At 40.7% G+C, this 22623-nt stretch overlaps 1 protein-coding gene across 10 annotated transcripts in view; it reads right to left on the reverse strand.

Moving 5' to 3' along the window:
* Positions 1 to 21767: 21767 nt before the first annotated feature.
* Positions 21768 to 22623, reverse strand: part of cb055 (CB055 protein) — a 43555-nt gene continuing 42699 nt past the window's right edge. For all 10 annotated transcript variants that reach the window (XM_014200028.3, XM_014200027.3, XM_082974902.1 and 7 more), the window contains one exon: positions 21768 to 22410. In XM_014200028.3, the coding sequence (XP_014055503.3) occupies positions 22244 to 22410 (167 nt within the window). In that variant the 3' untranslated portion in view covers positions 21768 to 22243. The remainder of the gene's footprint in view (positions 22411 to 22623) is intronic.

The raw sequence follows: 22623 nt of genomic DNA on the forward strand, positions 1-22623 counted from the left end.
TATTTGATACATCAGAACAGCAGAACTTAATATTTGGTACAGAAACCTTTGTTTGCAGTTACAGAGATCATACGTTTCCTGTAGTTCTTGACCAGGTTTGCACACACTGCAGCAGGGATTTTTGTCCACTCCTCCATACAGACCTTCTCCAGATCCTTCAGGTTTCGGGGCTGTCGCTGGGCAATATGGACTTTCAGCTCCCTCCAAAGATTTTATATTGGGTTCAGGTCTGGAGACTGGCTAGGCCACTCCAGGACCTTGAGATGCTTCTTACGGATCCACTACTTAGTTGCCCTGGCTGTGTGTTTCGGGTCGTTGTCATGCTGGAAGACCCAGCCCCGACCCATCTTCAATGCTCTTACTGAGGGAAGGAGGTTGTTGGCCAAGATCTCGCGATACATGGCCCCATCCATCCTCCCCTCAATACGGTGCAGTCGTCCTGTCCCCTTTGCAGAAAAGCATCCCCAAAGAATGATGCTTCCACCTCCATGCTTCACGGTTGGGATGGTATTCTTGGGGTTGTACTCATCCTTCTTCTTCCTCCAAACACGGCGAGTGGAGTTTAGACCAAAAAGCTCTATTTTTGTCTCATCAGACCACATGACCTTCTCCCATTCCTCCTCTAGATCATCCAGATGGTCATTGGCAAACTTCAGACGGGCCTGGACATGCGCTAGCTTGAGCAGGGGGACCTTGCGTGCGCTGCAATATTTTAATCCATGACGGCGTAGTGTGTTACTAATGATTTTCTTTGAGACTGTGGTCCCAGCTCTCTTCAGGTCATTGACCAGGTCCTGCCTTGTAGTTCTGGGCTGATCCCTCACCTTCCACATGATCATTGATGCCCCATGAGGTGAGATCTTGCATGGAGCCCCAGACCGAGGGTGATTGACCGTCATCTTGAACTTCTTCCATTTTCTAATAATTGCGCCAACAGTTGTTACCTTCTCACCAAGCTGCTTGCCTATTGTCCTGTAGTCCATCCCAGCCTTGTGCAGGTCTACAATTTATCCCTGATGTCCTTACACAGCTCTCTGGTCTTGGCCATTGTGGAGAGGTTGGAGTCTGTTTGATTGAGTGTGGGGACAGATGTCTTTTATACAGGTAACGAGTTCAAACAGGTGCAGTTAATACAGGTAATGAGTGGAGAACAGGAGGGCTTCTTAAAGAAAAACTAACAGGTCTGTGAGAGCCGGAATTCTTACTGGTTGATAGGTGATCAAATACTTATGTCATGCAATAAAATGCTAATTAATTACTTAAAAATCATACAATGTGATTTTCTGGATTTTTGTTTTAGATTCCGTCTCTCACAGTTGAAATGTACCCATGCAAAAAAATTACAGACCTCTACATGCTTTGTAAGTAGGAAAACCTGCAAAATTGGCAGTGTATCAAATACTTGTTCTCCCCACTGTATCTGGAGAGACCTGAAAATAGGTGTGCAGCGATGCTCACCATCCAACCTGACAGAGCTTGAGAGGATCTGCATGTAGCGTCATACCTAAGAAGACTCGATGCCGTAATCGCTGTCAAAGGTGCTTCAACAAAGTACTGAGTAAAGGGTCTGAATACTTATGTAAATGTAATATTTCAGGGTTTAAAAGATAAATAATTTGCTAACATTTCTAAAAATAGTTTTGGCAGTTTTTGCTTTTGCCATTGTTAAGATAAAAAAAAAATGGAAACAGAATATATGTCACATCAGTTTGCAAAAAATTGTGATGGATATTTTATACTTGTGCTTTTCTAATAACTAATTTCTGTTTTCTATTGATGTGCTGTTCTAATAAACAATTTCTGTGTTCATGCGAGTGAATTTGGCAGTATACCCGGACCTTGTTTTGAAAAAGAAAGATATGTCAGCTTAGAGAGAAGAAGCCTCGTGAGGTATTGGTCGGTCACATGAATGAAGCAAACGTTAATTACATAGGAATGATGAATAAGCTAAATCATGCAAATATGACTTGTCTACAGTATACAAGGGAAATAACGGGACTGCCCCGTTAGAGCTCATGATTGACATGTGTACTATGTTGCATTGAGTTGGTTGGAATCTCTCCAGCACGCTGATAAACAATGATTAATTTAAGATTGATTTCGAGTGACCATGTGTAAGAATTTCCACAACAATTTGGCATCACCGAACAGTATGATTGATTCTACCTGCGGAGCTTTCCAGTGGGGGTCTGCGAGGGAAACTGGTGGCGCATTTTATGAAGCATAAGGGAAATTCCCATCTGATCAAAAGACGACGAGACCTGCACAGAACATACCCTTACTGTGATCTGCCCAGGAGGAGACACATCATCCGCAAACAATTGAGGGACAGCAACTGATTTCAGTAAGTCAATTTAAATGAACCTGTATAAATATATACAAATAATGTGAAGGCGAGTAATGCATATAAAGGTACCCATAGAGATTGCTATTCACTAGTTTATGAGAAGACTAGAGCGAGGGCGTAACGGTACCATGGAAAGCCCCGCTGACAGCTGTCTGTAGGCATTTATAAGAAATGTCTATGTGGTTTGCAGCCACTACAAATAACACAAGATATTTTTCAATACGTGGTGTTATTAACCTCTCTAGGGTCGGCGGGACGAAATCGTCCCACCTACGTAACAGCCAGTGGAATCCTGTGGCGCGTTATTCAAATACCTTAGAAATGCTATTACTTCAATTTCTCAAACATATGACTATTTTACACCATTTTAAAGACAAGACTCTCGTTAATCTAACCACACTGTCCGATTTCAAAAAGGCTTTACAACGAAAGCACATTAGATTATGTCAGCAGAGTACCCAGCCAGAAATAATCAGACACCCATTTTTCAAGCTAGCATATAATGTTACATAAACCCAAACCACAGCTAAATGCAGCACTAACCTTTGATGATCTTCATCAGATGACACACCTAGGACATTATGTTATACAATACATGCATGTTTTGTTCAATCAAGTTCATATTTATATCAAAAAACAGCTTTTTACATTAGCATGTGACGTTCAGAACTAGCAAACTTCCGGTGAATTTACTAAACATTTACTAAATTACTCACGATAAACGTTCACAAAAAGCATAACAATTATTTTAAGAATTATAGATACAGAACTCCTCTATGCACTCGATATGTCCGATTTTAAAATAGCTTTTCGGTGAAAGCACATTTTGCAATATTCTAAGTAGATAGCCCAGCATCACAGGGCTAGCTATTTAGCCACCCAGCAAGTTTAGCACTCACCAAAGTCAGATTTACTATAAGAAAAATGTTATTACCTTTGGTGTTCTTCGTCAGAATGCACTCCCAGGACTTCTACTTCAATAACAAATGTTGGTTTGGTCCCAAATAATCCATAGTTATATCCAAATAGCGGCGTTTTGTTCGTGCGTTCAAGACACTATCCGAAAGGGTAAATAAGGGTTACGCGCACGACGCATTTCGTGACAAAAAAATTCTAAATATTCCATTACCGTACTTCGAAGCATGTCAACCGCTGTTTAAAATCAATTTTTATGCCATTTTTCTCGTAAAAACGCGATAATATTCCGACCGGGAATCTCTGTTTAGGTTCAGAGACGAACGAAAATAAAAACATGGGGTCGACTCGTGCACGCGCCTCAGCCCATTGTCCTCTGATAGAGCACTTGCCAAAAGCGCTAATGTGTTTCAGCCTGGGGCTGGAATTACATCATTCAGCTTTTTCCCGCCTTCTGAGAGCCTATGGGAGCCGTAGGAAGTGTCACGTTACAGCAAAGATCCTCAGTCTTCAATAAACAGAGTCAAGAAGCTCAAGGAATGGTCAGACAGGCCGCTTCCTGTAAGGAATCTTCTCAGGTTTTTGCCTGCCATATGAGTTCTGTTATACTCACAGACACCATTCAAACAGTTTTAGAAACTTTAGGGTGTTTTCTATCCAAAGCCAATAATTATATGCATATTCTAGTTACTGGGCAGAAGTAGTAACCAGATTAAATCGGGTACGTTTTTTATCCGGCCGTGCAAATACTGCCCCCTATCCCCAACAGGTTAAACATGTACGGGAGATACATATGGTGCATAGCAAGTAACAACAAGAGAATCGTTGAAGATGCACATGGGTAATAAGGGAGATTACGGATTGTGTTTTAGAACTGTACTAAGTGAATGTGGATGTGAAAGTTGTGTGATATGACATATTAAACTGATTGAAGTTTGGCTGATTGAAATTTGGATAATAAATGGATTGAAATTATTACTATTAAGATTGGAAATGTAATAATGAGATTGAAATTTAGATAACAAGAAATAGATTGAAGTTCAGCTATAACGTACTGAGTGAATGAGAGCTGTCAGGGGACTAGCTCCAGTGTGAATATGGAGTGAATGTGAGCTGATTTTCCAGCTTGTGTGAGCTGAGTTTTCCAGTTCTGTATGAGCTGATCTATAACGTTTCTACATTATCTACAGGTAGAGTATAACATGTCACAGAAATCTAATTCGCGAAAACATGTCTCAGAGCATGCCTCGATTAGTAACGAGGATAACATGTTTATATTATATGTCTCGTTAGTAACGAGGATAACATATCTCTGAAGGAAACATGAAAAATATATTGCGATTGCATGAGGATAACATGTCTCATCAGTGAAGTTTGATGTGTAACATTATGTATGTGAGATATGAAAGGAGAGATAACTATTTCTGAATATGCTGTTAAATAGAACAACTAGTGTAAATATCTAAACCCCGTATGAATAGAACACTAGTCTAAAGGAGGAATTTGTGATGTAACACAAATGTATGATGGGTTACTAGAGATAAAGTAACATTATACTGAGTATAATGGGTTATTATGATGATCTGATGAATTAAGAATTGAACAATAATAATCATATACAACTTCCACACCCACACATAGACGTACGTAAGTGGTGTAAAAAGTATTCTGAGAAATGTTCAGAGTGGTTCCTTCATGGATCATTTGAGGTATGGTAAGGTTAAAGAATTGTACAGGACTTGATTTACCCCTAACCAATAAAGCTATACACGCTTATGAGATTTTCTCCACCCTGGTAATACATTTTGAAATAAGCCCATACCCTGTTAAATAGAACCAATGATTTTCTGTATTCAACTACTTAACCGTTTAATGGTCTAGGTAGATACTTATTATGGACAGAGCTTGCCATCTACAGGGGACTGAAAGACAGTGCAACCCAGTTACTACATATTAATCCCTCCAAAGCATTACATATCAATCTTAAAATAATAAACATGTAATAAATATTGAAGCAGAAAGTGAAAATCCAACAGAAATCTTAAATATAGAGTAACTTTTGTATTTGTATTTATTATGGATCCCAATTAGCTGCTGCCAAGGCAGCATTTACTCTTCCTGGGGTCCAGCAAAATTAAAGCAGTTTATACAATTTGAAAAACATTTACAATACATTCAGACTGTGTGCCCTCAGTCCCCTACTCCACCACTACCACATATATACAGTACAAAATCCATGTGTATGTATAGTGTGTATGCTATTGTGTGTGTGTGTGTATGCGCCTATGTTTGTGTTGCTTCACAGTCCCCGCTTTTCCATAAGGTCTTTTTTTAATCTGTTTTTTAAATCAAATTTTACTGCTTGCATGAGTTCCTCGATGTGGAATAGAGTTCCATGTAGGTATGGCTCTATTTAGTACTGTGCACCTTCCATAGTCTGTTCTGGACTTGGGGACTGTGAAGAGACCTCTTGTGAAGGTATACTAAGATGAAAACAATGCCTTCCAGTACGGAGAAAGTTGTCATGTTCGTTTTGTTTTAAACCTTGCAATAGGGGTAAAAGCAGAACATTGTTTGAGAGTGATCCATGTGTGTTAAGAGTAGTGATTGAGAATGTTGTTTTTCTGCTGGAAAGAGTAGAAGGATTTTAAATTGAAGGAAACAGATTATGGAGATTATTGAAAGTAACAAACTGAATGGTAATTGGCTTTCAGATAGCAATCCAATAATGCAATATTTTAGTCATTTGAATAAGTAAGACAGAGGGATTGAGCATTGAGACTTAAGTTAGAGGCTGCTCACTCTTCAAGGCCTGGTCCTCTGCTCTCGTGTTTAAGTCATCTGCTATTTGTGATTTAAAATAAGCTTCCTGTGGAAAAATAGATAGCCGCCTGTCACGACTTCCGCCGAAGTCGGCTCCTCTCCTTGTTCGGGCGGCGTTCGATGTCACCGGCTTTCTGGCTATAGCCGCTACATTTTTCATGTATCCATTTGTTTTGTCTTGTTCCCTGCACACCATTCCCCAATCAATTCATATGTATTTATTCCTCTGTTCCCCATCATGTCTTTGTGTAGGATTGTTTGTGTTACGTGTATTTTGATATTGTGGATATTGTTACGCACACTACTTTTTGTCTATGTTCCGTGTTTTGGGCACATTTTATGTTATTTTTGTGCTGTCATTTTGACCGCAATTAAAAGTGTGCCTTTTCACTACACTCTGCTCTCCTGCACCTGACTTCGCCTCCGATACACACTCCTAACACTGCCAGTACACACTGAACTCAAACAGGCTGTAAGAGACACAGTGGAGAAATTTGGGACAGAGGTGAATAATTGAATATGACACGTTTTTGACAATTTATTTCTCAATTCTATAGGTTTTTTTAGACATATTTATCAATGATTCTGACAATGATTCTGTGTTTATCATGTTTTTCAATAATGAATGATTCTGTCCTGAGGCAGGTGCCTTCAGCCCTTTGAAAGGCTTCCTGAGGCAGGTGCATTAGGAGAGCAGTTGAAAGTACCCGGATCCAGCTGCTAAGGGACGTTCCAAATTAAGCAAGGCCTGGCCATTTTGTTTGTGTTTACCCTACGATTTTTGTCACACACACGCCAGCACCCACACACAACCCACCTGTTATGAATATTTGTTAGTGGTGTTAATACTGATTTATTGTGTGGGGTCTTTTTATTTGGTTTTAGAAAGGATGCTGAAAAGTTTCTATTGTCTGAGTTTTGGCTGCACACATGTTAATTCTCTTGATTTAAAGAAATGTACTAAAAACCCAATGTAAACCTGATACACAAAACATTTGAAATATCTTTAAATCAATTCTGAGGTACAGGAAAACAAACACTCACTTAATAGGGCTGACTGACCTCTGACCTCTGTTCTGACCTCCCGGTGAGGCCTGATCACCCTCACTAGAAAGACTGGAGACATTGGGTGAGATTTAAATGGGCTATATAAACATTAATAATTAGAAGAAGTTCATAATTTATTAATAGTCATACGTGTGATTTGGACCAGAAGGAGGACAGAGAGAGAGTGCTGACCCTGAATGAGAGACACCTGTCTCTAGTCTATTTCACCATTACCTTATGGGATACAATTATTTCAAGAGTTGTAATTCTAATTTGATTTATTCTAATTTGTTAATTTTTTTATTTAACAGGCAGTGTTGTTGTTTTCTTGGATGCATGAATCACGATGTGAGTAATGTGTCCAAAGGGGGAATTACCAGTCCCCTGGGGCTCTGGCCCTTTGGTAAATATGCAAAGTGTGTTGTTATTCTCTTTGACATTTTGTTTTATAAATATTTATTAAGAATATTGGTAGTAGTAATCATTTGTCACAGTAAATAATTTGTCTGGATTTCCTGAATCAGATACTAGTAATAATTTACCATACAGTAAATAATTTGTCTGGATTTCTTGAATCAGATAGTAGTAATAATTTGTCAAACAGTAAATCATTTGTCTGGATTTCCTGAATTAGAAATGCCCTAAACTAAACTGTTGTTCTGGTTATGGCAAAGGTGACCACAGATGGTGTCTAGATGGGTGGAAAGGATAATTCGACCAAGAACAGTGTGAACCTCACACAACGGGTGTTGAGCGTTCATGAATTAATCAGTTATTCTGTGCTGTGGCACACTCAGACGGGTGCTCTGAAATCGGAGTAGATAGCCAGAGCGAATTTACCAGCTACATCTATCGACAGTTGTCGAAGTGACATCATGATTATTCTATTGAAATGGTTACTTGCATAGTGGATATTTTGTTTAGACATGTAGCTAGCTAGCTATCTAAACAATGAACCATAATCCTAACTCATAACGTTACTACCAACTAGGTTCAATGTTAGCTAGCTAGCTAACATTAGGCTATAACTAGCAATGCAAATGATTCTGAGATACGAATAATATTACTACACAGATCATACACGTAACGTTAGCTAGCGAGTCAGCCAGTGCACTTTAAATTGAAATTAAAACAACTTTCTGACAAAATTAGAAAGTATAATATCTGAAAATATATCTAGCTAGACTATCTTACCCGTATACATGGATGGACACAATTCTCTCTCTGTCACGGATGCCATGGTTGCCTTAGTTTCCAAATGTAATCCGGAGACAGCTGTTTTATACAACAGCCTTCTGTGTTTTCTCCTTTCGACTCCGTCTGCATATTAGCAATCAAACGCCAGAATTTCTCCATTTCCGAAGCTATCATTCTCTAATTCCAATGTGCATTCCACTGATTTCAAAACTCGGTCCTTCAGAAAGTGGAGAGCAACATCTTTGCAGTTCTCCTATGTAATATCTTTCAAAAAAGCCATGTTAGAAAGGATTACCTACACATACTGACCAGCTCATGTTATAGACAGAAGCGTGATACATGACAGACCAATGCGAACTCATCTCTCGACATGTCCAGCCCACTCATTTTCTCAGCCAATCATGGCTAGCGGGAAGGTTTGTGTCTTTTTCTGTGGCTAAAGCAACTAGGCTTGTAATTTAACCATTTTATTTGTATTTACAGATGGAATACAAGTTTGTTATTAAGGCACATGAAAGGTCACATGTTTCAGAACGCATTTCTGGAAAACAAACGCCCAGTTCCCTGAAATGAGTCACATTTTAGAATAAAGCTGTAATATAACAAAACGTGGAAAAAGTCAAGGGGTCTGAATACTTTCCGAATGCACAGTGCATTTTATGAGCCCTACATTAAAGACATTTAATGAACCTAAGCCCAAAAAAGACGAAATGATTGTGCCATTATCCAATACATGATAGCCTATAGGCTACTGGACATTAATCATGACAGAAAAACATAAAAGCCCATAGATATGCTCTCATGGGTAAATAATTGAAACTAGCTCCAGTAGGCTAATCTTTTTTTAGTGTAAAGGCTGGCTGACACATACAGTTGAAGTTGGAAGTTTACATACACCTTAGCCAAATACATTTAAACTCAGTTTTTCACAATTCATGACATTTATTCTAGTAAACATTCCCTGTCTTAGGTCAGTTAGGATCACCACTTTATTTTAAGAATGTGAGATGTCAGAATAATAGTAGAGAGAATGATTTATTTCAGATTTTATTTCTTTCATCACATTCCCAGTGATGAAGAAGTTTACATACACTCAATTAGTATTGGTAGCATTGCCTTTAAATTCTATAACTTGGGTCAAACATTTCGGGTAGCCTTTCACAAGCTTCCCTACCATAAGTTGGGTGAATTTTGGCCCATTCCTCCTGACATAGCTGGTGTAACTGAGTCAGGTTTGTGGGCCTCCTTGCTTGCAAATGCTTTTTCAGTTCTGCTCACACATTTTCTATAGTATTGAGGTCAGGGCTTTGTGATGGCCACTCCAATACCTTGACTTGTTGTCCTAAAGCCATTTTGCCACAACTTTGGAAGTATGCTTGGGGTCATTGTCCATTTGGAAGACCCACTTGCGACCAAGCTTTAACTTCCTGACTGATGTCTTGAGATGTTGCTTCAATATATCCACATAATTTTCCTCCTCATGATGCCATCTATTTTGTGAAGTGCACCAGGCCCTCCTGCAGCAAAGCACCCCCACAACATGATGTTGCAACCCCCGTGCTTCATGGTTGGGATGGTGTTCTTCGGCTTGCAAGCCTCCTCCTTTTTCCTCCAAACATAACGATGGTCATTATGGCCAACAGTTCTATTTTTGTGTCATCAGACCAGAGGACATTTCTCCAAAAAGTACGATCTTTGTCCCCATGTGCAGTTGCAAACCGTAGTCTGGCTTTTTTATGGTGGTTTTAAAGCAGTGGCTTCTTCCTTGCTGAGCGGCCTTTCAGGTTATGTCGATATCGGACTTGTTTTACTGTGGATATAGAGCACGTCTCCTTCCTGAGTGGTATGACGGCTGCGTGGTCCCATGGTGTTTATATTTCAGTACTATTATTTGTACAGATAAACGTGGTACCTTCAGCCGTTTTGAAATTGCTCCCAATGATGAACCAGACTTGTGGAGGTCTACAATTGTTTTTCTGAGATCTTGGCTTATTTCTTTTGATTTTCCCATGATGTCAAGCAAAGAGGCACTGAGTTTGAAGGTAGGCCTTGAAATACATCCACAGGTACACCTCCAATTGACTCAAATTATGTCAATTTGCCTATCAGATGCTTCTAAAGCCATGACATCATTTTCTGGAATTTGCCAAGCTGTTTTAAGGCACAGTCAATTTAGTGTATGTAAACTTCTGACCCACTGGAATTGTGATACAGTGAATTCTAAGTGAAATATTTTGTCTGTAAACAATTGTTGGAAAAATGTACTTGTGTCATGCACAAAGTAGATGTCCTAATCGACTTGCCAAAACTATAGTTTGTTAACAAGAAATTTGTGGAGTGGTTGAAAAACGAGTTTTAATGACTCCAACTTAAGCGTATATAAACTTCCGACTTCAACGGTTTTTAACTTTCATAATATTTCCCTTAATGTTATTAGCCTACCTCCTCTTTCTCTCTCTATTGTTGCTTCATTCCTTCCTCACGTTCAATAGTTAAATGAAATAAGTTTCGTTGTCCTTATCTTCATCATTCTAATGACATCCTTGAATAATATTGGACTAGAATAAGTTGCAGAAGGCTTTCACTTTTCTTCACAAAGATTGAATGGTTATGGGTCTGAATAAATAACTGCTATAGCCTAACGTCATCACGTGTTCCCTCTTCTATCAAGCTGTCCTTGACTTCTTTTGGCTGCTGTATTAAGATTCAGCAAACAAGATCTTGCGTCCCTCTTCAAATAGTCAGTCTATTGGCATCATTAATTAGCAAATTATAAGGCTAATAATGAATTTCATTTATTTGCTGAAAGCGGTAGGCTAGGCCATAAACCAACCTTGAACAGGATGATCTATTTTGGATGCAATTTGAATGGAGTTGGAGACGATATTCGTGTGAAAGGCTGTTTTAAAACTCTGCAGCTCCAATTAAAAAATATATATCTTTATAATAAAAAAATAAGGTGACCCCGAAAGCCAGATGGAGATGGATAAATTAGACGCGCACTCGGTCTTTATATGACTGTAGCACACACTATGCTGCAGCAAATGCAGCCCTGCCTAGAGTACCTGTCACAAGAAAAAAGTTACCATGATGAGATAGGTCTAAATGCATTGTGAACTGCGTTCCATACTGAGATGGGCTGTCTGTCCCCAGCCTGACCATTGATGATTCATCATCCAGAGGCCATAGAGAAGTCAGATATAGACATCTCATATAATTTAACAGTTCCCTTTCCACCATGCTGTTCATATAAATAATAAGCTCAGTAACTGGGTTCGCGCCTTTCAACCCTAGTACAAAACGTTATGTTTGGGGCAAATTCATCACATCACTGAGTACCACTCTTCATATTTTGAAGTATGGTGGTGGCTGCATCATGTTATGGGTATGTTTGTCATCGGCAAGGAATAGAACTAAGCACAAGAAAAATCCTAGAGGAAAACCTGGTTCAGTCTGCTTTCCAACAGACACTGGGAGACAAATTCACCTTTTAGCAGGACAATAACCTAAAAAACATGGCCAAATATACACTGAAGTTGCTTACCAAGACAACATTGAATGTTCCTGAGGGGCCTAGTTACAATTTTTACTTAAATTGGCTTGAAAATCTATAGCAAGACTTGGAAATGGCTGACTAGCAATGTTCAACAACCAACTTCAAAGAGCTTGAAGAATTAAAAAAAATAATAATTGCCAAATATTGAACAATCCAGGTGTAGGAGCCATTTTGGCGTGTTTATGAGTTGTGTATATGTTGTCTGTCAAGGGTTATTTTTTACATTAGAGGACACGATATGTTGGGGTCATGGGTCACTGGTCTTGTGTGCATATAGGTAGCACAGGTGACCAGGAAGGGTTAGCACAGGTGAGAGGAGAGCACATACAGTTCTTACCGTATCACATATATAGCTCATAGAATACATCTCTCTGCACCTTTTGTATAGGAATATGTGTTTTGGAGCTATTGATATACGCAATAAAATAGAACTTCACCCCAAAAGAGTAATGTTTGGAAAGATGATTTTTGTGGACGCGTAATGGACAGCTCTCTCCTGTTCCAGTGGCAGTTCATAGGGAATCGCCACTACAAAAGTAAAAACTAACTCTCGTTGGAAATTGGAGTAATGGATCATTGCATGCAGATGTCGGATTATTGGAAACATTCATGCTATGACTATGACAACGAACAAGGATTGTGGCAAACATTTCCCAGAGAAATGTAGCCACTACATTTAGTCAAAATACTCTGTTGGAAAAGACTTTGTTGGAATTGGAATACTGGATTGTCTGGAAAGACGCATAAGCAAGGAACAAAGGACTCGCACGGCCTCAAGACAACGGCGTAGAAAAGACGCACTTGGGTATGTAAAGTAGCCTAACAAGCGCACACACTTTGGATTGATTAATGGGTGCATTTGAGTGTATGGCTATACTTATTTGCACAAAGGGATAGAATCCGATTTCCAATCTCCGCTGCCTAATTCATTGAAGTGTGACGATTAATGATATAGTGACACTGTTAATGGAGCACAGTTTATCGGAGCAATTATTGATCTATGTTCATGGTTGCATATCGAAATATATATTATTGTGATAGCCTATTGAAGGAATATGGCCGAAAATGATTTTACCACTGCAGATAGCTTTGTGTATTGGTGCAACATGGCGCAAGTGGAGGATCTTTTATCAGAAAAGGCCTTGAAGGAGAAAGTATCCCAAAAGCGCAAATCCAGAAGGGGTAAACTGGGGAAGCTGACTTGCAAAATGAACATTGTTACTGATCTAATTACTAACAATAACAATATTGAAGTTGTAAAAAAAAAACGTGCTCCAGTTCAATGAAATGTTGAATGGATTCAAAGAATTGATTGATTCCTATCGTCACATGATACCCGAGGATGAAAGAAAAAATGATATGTTAAATTGGTATGAACCCAAATGGCAGCATATTAAGGCATTTCTTCTTACTGTGTCCCAATGGATCTCAGGTGCAGCCCCAGCACCAGAGAAAGATAATGTTAAACCTAACGACAGAGTGTCCCAAACCTCCAGCCGCAGGTCTAACAGGAGTTCTCACTCAGGTGTATCCTCCACATCCTCAGCCTACATTCATTCGAGCAAAGGCTGAAAGAGCAGCATTAATAACAAAGGCTGCTGCTCTCAAATTCAAACACCGGGATGAGGAGGAGGAATTAAACCAACAAAAGATGGAACTGAGGAAAAGAATGGAGACGCTAGAGCTGCAAACTGAAATAGCAGCTGCCTCAGTAAAACTCACGGTTTTGACATCTGCAGGGGAAGAAATAAAGGCGAACTCAACAACAATGGATGGTATGAATGACTATTTTGAGCAAATGGCAGAGAGATACAGGATCTCAGACCTTGAATTCCACACAGGGCAGGGGACACTTCAGCCAGACATCCGCCAAGTGTGCATCCTAAAGAAGGACCCCAATTCATTGAGCACATTGACATTCAATCAGGCCAGGCTCACAGTGTTTCAGCTCAATCACAACAGTTAGGATACAGTGTGATTCAGACAGCAGATCACGGAGATCATACTGCTGCACAAGACTCTAACCCAAGTCTGCAGGCCTATACAGGACAGGGCCCATTTGTGTTGACCAACTCACGTAGAGGGCCACGGGGAGAACAGGCAAGACTTTAAAATTCACAAGACGGTGCTCAGGACATTTCACAGGAAAACCCTCTCATCACCATTCTTCAAAGACAGAATGAAGTTACTGCTATGTTAGTCAAACAGCAACATCATTCCTTTCTGCCACCCAGAGACATTACTGTTTTTGACGGTGACATTTTACAGTACAGGTCCTTCCTTCAGTCATTTGAACAAGGTGTAGAGAATAGAGCCCAAACTAGCCAAGACAAACTGCACTTCCTCAAACAATACACCAGAGGGCAGGCTGGAGAGCTAGTTAGGAGCTGCCAACATATGGCTCTAGATAGAGGCTATCAGAAAGCCAAGAGCTTATTAAAGGAGAACTACAGTAACGAATACAAGATTGCCAATGCATACATGGAGAAGGCTTTTAGCTGGCCTAGCATCAAATCCGAAGACCCCAAGGCATTACAGGCTTATGCATTATACCTCAGAGGTTGTTGTAATGCAATGGAAGACATGGACGAGATGGATCTGGCCTCCAGCTTAAAGGACATCATCCTGAAACTACCCTACAAACTCAAGTAGAGGCGGAGGTCGGTTGCGTGAGAGTTACAGGAGCAGTGCCATGGCATACGTGCTAGACTCCTTGATCTCAAGTGAGAATAGCCACACATCCAGTGTTCGGTGACATTCAAGATCCTACAGAATCCAGAAGCAAGACTCAAAGGCCACAGTTAAGGCTCATTCACACGTCTATTTACAAATCCACAGGGGGTAGCTTTGCTATTAGCATGTCATCACCACAGCAAACCCCCCAAACCCAATATATCAGATGTCTGCTCTGTAATGGCGGTCACAAATAGGAGCTTTGTCCACAATTTAGGAATATGAGTCACAAGAAGAAGATTGGTTTCCTAAATGAAAGGGGAATTTGGTTTGGTTGCTTGTCAAGTGGGCACATCAAGAGATTGCAACAGAGCTCTCAAATGCAGTGTATGTAACCAAACTCACCCAAGTGTGCTTCATATTGATCAGAGAGACAGAGGAACAGCAGAGCAGTCATCAGAAGCGCCAGTGAGCAGTGCATACTGGGTGACCAAGAATGTGTACTTGCTATTGTACCAGTAAAGGACAAGCACAGTAAAGGCAACAGGGTTATCCAGACATATGCCTTCTTAGACCAAGGAAGCACAGCCACATTCTGCACAGAGAGACTGATGACACAGCTTGGCATCACAGGAAGAGAAGCTAACAAGGTGTTGAAGACCATGAATCAAGTAAAAGGAAAGTTGATGCACACTCATGTTATAAGAGGATTGGACATTTCTAAATTGAAGAAAAACAACTTAATCGAATTACCTGAAGTATAAACTCAGAACAACATGCAAGTGAGTACAGAAAACATCGCCACAGAGAAAGACCTGTCCAAGTGGCCTTACCTGAGTAATGTAAAGAGTTTTGAAATGAATGCAGAAGTAGAGACGTTGATAGGAACCAATGCTCCCAAGCTCATGGAACCATGGGAGGTGGTTAACACCATGGGAGTTAGTTTCTGGAGTGCAAAAGGTGGATCCATGGCCCAATGTTTTTATGGAAACCAGAAGTGTAGTGGCCCCTGGAACACATTAATTCAGTTTCCCTCACATTTGATGACCCTGAGATTAAAAATAGTGTTGTGTGCAGTGCTATTGTCATTGAGACTGAAAATCCCACCAACAAGCTGTTATCTTATTTCTCAACTTGGATGAAGTTGAAGACTGCAGTGGCTTGGTTCCTGAAAGTGAAAAAAGTATTACAGTCACTTGTACAGGAAATAAAATAAATCCAGTTAAATCTCAATCTCACCAGCAAACACACGCTCACAGAACCAGATGGTGAAAGACAAGTTTCAAGCCTACAAGACAACATGCGGTGGTCAAGCTGTAAGTCTGGAAGAACTGTGAATGCAGAGAAGGCGATCATTCGCTTCACCCAAAGACAAAGATTTCCAGAGGAGATCTTGACTTTGACAATGACGTCATCTACAGTCAAGAAAGGAAGTAGCATTTATAAGTTGGATCCACTGTTGGTGGATGGAGTTCTTAGAGTCGGAGGATGGCTATGTAAGGTTGCTATGCCTGAAGTCAAGCACCCTGTCATTCTCTCCAAAGACCTTCACATATCTCCACTTATCCTCCGCCACATACATCAACAAACAGGACATGGTGGAAGGAATCACATGCTCTCACTTCTTCGTCAAAGGTATTGGTTCACCAATGCAAACTCCGCAGCAAGGAAGATCACCTCCGAGCGTGTTGTGTGCAGAAGGCAAAGAGGCAAGACTGGTGAGTAGAAGATGGCAGATTTGACACTTAAAAGGATCATACCAGACATCCCATTATTTACCAATGTAGGTGTGGATTACTTTGGTCCTATAGAAATAAAAAAAGGAAGAGGAAATGTTTAAAGATATGGAGTGATCTATACATGTATGTCCAGTAGAGCAATACACATTGAAATTGCTTACTTTCTTGACACGGATTCATGTATCAACGCCATAAGAAGATTTATGTGCTGAAGAGGACAAGTACAACATGTAAGATCTGGTAATGGGACTAACTTCGTTGGTTCTGAGAGAGAACTCAGAGAAGCTCTATTTGCTTTAAACCAAGGCAAGATCAAAGATGCTCTACTTCAGGAAGGAATACAGTGGAGTTTCAATCTCCCTGGGGCGTCCCACCATGGAGGAGTCTGGGAAAGGCTCGTTCGGATGATTCGCCAGGTGCTCCATTCTGTCCTGTTACAACAGACCCTAGATGAGGAGGGATTGCACACCGTGCTGTGTGAAGTAGAGGCTATTCTAAACAGCTGCCCAATCACCACGTTAACCAGCGACCCCCAGGATCTAGAAGCTCTCACCCCAAATCACATTTTACTGTTAAAGTCAAAGCCTGTCCTACCCCCTGGAATCTTTAAAAACAAATGACTTGTATATCAGATGGCGTTGGAAGCAAGTCCAGTACATGGCCGACTTATTTTTTGTAAGAGATAGACACAGGAGTACCTGCCACTCTTACAGAAAAGACAGAAAGGTTCAGTACTTTTGTGAAGCATCACAGCACAGTTGAAAAATAAATGGCAAATAGAAATCAAAAATGAATAGTGTTAAGAGATAGATGGGAGGGGTTGAATGGAGCGGAAGGGTGGGACTAATAACAAGATAACCAATGTAAAACATACGGGGTCTGTCAAATGTATATAGGTTCAGAAATCTTGTGAAAAAACACAGTTACAAATAAAAATCAAACTGGATGGAAATCAGAAATAGAGGAAGGACTAAAAACAAACAAAATGTAACTATTGAAAAATAGATTGTGCCTGTAAAATGTGTATAAGATGTATAAAGTGAAGGTGGAAGCCTAAGTGTTATTGTTTATTAGTTTACTCCAATTGGTGGAAGGGTGGTAGGGTTTGCGGGGAATAATAAAGGTATATTCTAAAAAATGTATGTATATATATATATATATATATATATATATATATGTGTATGTATGTATATATATATATATATATATATATATATATATATATATATATATATATATATATATATATATATATATATGTATGCATATATGTATGTATGGATATGGATATATATATATACATTTTAAAAAAAGACATAAGTGGTGTAAAATGAAATGCAGCTTTAGTGAAGGAGACCCCACGGCACCACGTAGTGCAAGGATACTTGGAAAGGTTCTTGAGACCAAGCCTGATTCCAAGGAGTTAGTACGTGTAGTACACCTGAAGACAAGAACCAACATTCTAGAAAGACCAATTTCCAAGATCTGCCTACTCCAAGAAGGTGCAGTATAAGAAGGGTCCTTCAAGTTAAGCTTTCACACCAAGTCATATTGGGGCCGGCGTGGAGTTGCTAATTGGCAGCGATGCTCCACAGGCCATCAACCCTGCTGATGACTACAGTGTTGATGATGGACCCCACACCGCTGTAACCCAATTGGTGTGGGTCTCTGACAGTCTCATAGGAGAAGGTGGTGACAACCCAGGACAGATTGGCTGCCCTGCTGTTACTACCCACTCAGGGGTGTGAATACTTTTTCATTTTCAATACGTTTCTCAAAATAAAACAAAAACATGTTTTCACTTTGTCATTATGGGATATTGTGTGTACATGGGTGAGAGGAAAATCAATTGAATCTGTTTTGAATTCAGGCTGTAACGCAACATGTGGAAAAAGTCAAAGGGTATGAATACTTTCAAAAGGCACTGTATTTACTGTTAAGCAGGCAGACAGACATTGAGGCATTCAGTTACTGTTCTATTGAAAGTTATAATGGGGAAAACGAGTGACCTAAGCAACTTTGAGTGTGGTATGATCGTCGGTGCCAGGCGTGCTGGATCCAGTTTCTCAGAAACGGCAACCCTCACTGGGTTTAATGAGAATGATGTGACAAAGACAAAACATCCAGTCAGCAGCAGTCCTGTGGCCGAAAACAACTCGTTGATGAGAGAGGTCGAAGGAGAACGGCAAGAATCATGCAAGCTAACAGGCGGGCCACAAACAGACAAATAACGGTGCAGTACAACAGTGGTGTGCAGAACGGCATCTCGGATCACACAACTCGCCAATTCTTCTCACGGATGGGCTATTGCAGCAGACGACAATACCGGATTCCACTCCTTTCAGCTAAAAACAAGAAGTGGCTCCAGTGGGCACACAATCACCAACACTGGCCAATGAGAAGTGGATAAACATTGCCTGGTCCTACGAATCACAGTTCCTGTTGCGTCACGCTGATGGCAGAGTCAGGATTTGGCATAAGCAGCATGAGATCATGGACCCAGCAAGCAGGTGGTAGTGGTGTGGGGAATGTTTTCCTGACATGTTATGTCCCTTGATACCAATTGAGCCATGAACATTTCCGACACCTTGTAGAATCCATTCCCCAAAGAATTCAGGCTGTTCTGGTGGCAAAAGGGTGTCCAGCCCGGTACTAGATGGGTGTACCTAATAAACTAGCCACTGTGTATAATCTGTAGGAACTCTACTTTCCAGGCGTGAAGTGAAATGTGTCCCTCAGTGTGGGGTATTGTTTGTAGATTGATAAGGGAATAAAAACAATTAAATACATTTTAGAATAAGGCTGTAACGTAACAAAATGTGGAAAAAGTCAAGAGGTCTGAATACTTAACGAACGCACTCTGTATATATATATATATATATATATATATATATATATATATATATATATATAAATAATATACACACACACACCACTATCCCCAACACACCCCACCACCCCTTCCCGCTACTTAGGTCCCAACAGAACTTACTCCAGGCAGTCGGCCTGGGAGGCAGGAACCCCTTTTCTCAAAACCCCCTGTAGTTGTTCTACACTAAAATCTGACACCCAAAAACATCTCTGCTGCAAAAAATAAAATAATAATCTCCACAATTTATGAACTAGGCCTTTATTACTCTGAAAAAAAAACTCCTTGGTAAGGGTTCGACTGCTGCATGAATCTTTGCATGGGGGTTTCCTGCCATCTCGCACTGGAAATCCACAGGGCTGGCCCTGGCCAAAAAGCAACAAGCCTTCACTGCTCGGTGCCCCCCCCAAAAAACTACTAGAAAACTATTAGCAACCTGCAGATAATTGGTTCAGAAGTTGTTTCACGCATGCAAGACTATTGTATGCTAACGTTACCATTATTCAGCTGGTTTTCAGAGAACCCCAGATTATCTAAAGAGTAAGGTTAGCTAATGTTTAACAGTTGTCCCCACTAGGGCAATACACATTTAATTAACTGTTCAATTAAAACAGATTAATTTTTTTGAAAAGTGAGCAAATAAAAAAATATATATTTGAACCCCTTGTTAAAATACTAAGTGTACAGTTCGCATTCCACAAATGCTTATTTAGATTGCCATGATTCGATTCACTGGGATTGAACAGAATCCTATCTACTAAAATAAAAGTGAATCGTTCAATTCGTCCAACATTTTTTTTTTAAATGAATCTTTCACATGAATCAGATACAAAATCTTTTTGGGGGGTATAAATGTGAAGCGGGGCATCTGTTTAACAGTAAAAATATACACTGCTCAAAAAAATAAAGGGAACACTTAATAAACAACACATCCTAGATCTGAATGAAAGAAATAATCTTATTAAATACTTTTTTCTTTACATAGTTGAATGTGCTGACAAAATCACACAAAAATAATCAATGGAAATCCAATTTATCAACCCATGGAGGTCTGGATTTGGAGTCACACTCAAAATTAAAGTGGAAAACCACACTACAGGCTGATCCAACTTTGATGTAATGTCCTTAAAACAAGTCAAAATGAGGCTCAGTAGTGTGTGTGGCCTCCACGTGCCTGTATGACCTCCCTACAAACGCCTGGGCATGCTCCTGATGAGGTGGCGGATGGTCTCCTGAGGGATCTCCTCCCAGAGCTGGACTAAAGCATCCGCCAACTCCTGGACAGTCTGTGGTGCAACGTGGCGTTGGTGGATGGAGCGAGACATGATGTCCCAGATGTGCTCAATTGGATTCAGGTCTGGGGAACGGGCAGGCTAGTCCATAGCATCAATGCCTTCCTCTTGCAGGAACTGCTGACACACTCCAGCCACATGAGGTCTAGCATTGTCTTGCATTAGGAGGAACCCAGGGCCAACCGCACCAGCATATGGTCTCACAACGGGCCTGAGGATCTCATTTCGGTACCTAATGGCAGTCAGGCTACCTCTGGCGAGCACATGGAGGGCTGTGCGGCCCCCCAAAGAAATGCCACCCCACACCATGACTTACCCACCGCCAAACCGGTCATGCTGGAGGATGTTGCAAGCAGCAGAACGTTCTCCACGGCGTCTCCAGACTCTCGTGCTCAGTGTGAACCTGCTTTCATCTGTGAAGAGCACAGGGCGCCAGTGGCGAATTTGCCAATCTTGGTGTTCTCTGGCAAATGCCAAATGTCCTGCACGGTGTTGGGCTGTAAGCACAACCCCCACCTGTGGACGTCGGGCCCTCATACCACCCTCATGGAGTCTGTTTCTGACCGTTTGAGCAGACACATGCACATTTGTGGCCTGCTGGAGGTCATTTTGCAGGGCTCTGGCAGTGCTCCTCCTGCTCCTCCTTGTACAAAGGCGGAGGTAGCGGTCCTGCTGCTGGGTTGTTGCCCTCCTACAGCCTCCTCCACGTCTCCTGATGTACTGGCCTGTCTCCTGGTAGCGCCTCCATGCTCTGGACACTACGCTGACAGACACAGCAAACCTTCTTGCCACAGCTCGCATTGATGTGCCATCCTGGATGAGCTGCACTACCTGAGCCACTTGTGTGGGTTGTAGACTCCGTCTCATGCTACCACTAGAGTGAAAGCACCGCCAGCATTCAAAAGTGACCAAAACATCAGCCAGGAAGCATAGGAATGGAGAAGTGGTCTGTGGTCACCACCTGCAGAACCACTCCTTTATTGGGGGTGTCTTGCTAATTGCCTATAATTTCCACCTGTTGTCTATTCCATTTGCACAACAGCATGTGAAATGTATTGTCAATCAGTGTTGCTTCCTAAGTGGACAGTTTGATTTCACAGAAGTGTGATTGACTTGGAGTTACATTGTGTTGTTTAAGTGTTCCCTTTATTTTTTTGAGCAGTATATTATACGGCCTAAGTATGCCTATACCTTTCTGATTAAACTGATGGCTATATATTTGATGCACTATTGGCAGTAGGTACAAAGAAGAGTAACAGTTTTTATCTTAATGTTCTTAAGGCGAGATGACAAAGAAAAAGCGATTCCATTTGTTATTTACTGCACATTTAATGTACACATGTTCAAAAGGCAATACAAAAATAAAACAGAAATACATCAAACACATGAAAGAGATTTAATAAATACAAAGAACCCTTCAGTTCTTTCTCTCCATCCATGCTTATTCATCCTCCAAATCAAAGCTCAAGGCTAGGTTTAAAGTTGACACACTGGACCCTCACTCATACAAGGAATACTGACAATAACAGTTAAAAAATTAAAACAAATAACTATCATTGGTTGGTTTTACATAGGTATATCATGTCAACTGAATTCAATCTTATGCCATTTTCACTAATTTGGCCTAATTCCCAACTGACTTTCACCGCAGCACGTGATTGGAGGGTTTCAGCATCTGTCCAATAAGAAACCCGAAGGTATTAGAAGTCAAAAGATATACTCTGGTTGTGCAAATGCATTCTGATCCATCAGTGGACGGATGATTCGGTTTGAGACGGCCCGTCTTTACTGAACTATCTGGGGCATCTCGCTCCAGGCTTTGGCCTTCTTTTTGGCCAGGGCCATCCATGGGGGCTCATCCTGGACCAGGGCTGTAGGTGCAGGGTGAGCCGGGGCTCTCTTCCCCTCCTTCTCAACCACGGCAGGCTTAGAGATCTCAAGAGAACACAACACTATGGACAACGAGCAGAGAACAACATCTTTAGTGACACAATCACTCTGCATTATCCTAAAGACACTGTAGGTGTGATAAAAATAAGTCCTAAAACCAACAAAATGTTATCAAAATGTACTTAAATATTTTTCAAGTCTTATTTCAGGCATGTCATTGAAGATTAGGCATTCTCAGATACAGAACATTTTCAACAGGAACATTTTATTCGCAC

Source organism: Salmo salar, chromosome 05 (genome assembly GCF_965601325.2).
Source record: "Salmo salar chromosome 05, fSalSal1, whole genome shotgun sequence".
NCBI classification, from domain to species: domain Eukaryota; kingdom Metazoa; phylum Chordata; class Actinopteri; order Salmoniformes; family Salmonidae; genus Salmo; species Salmo salar.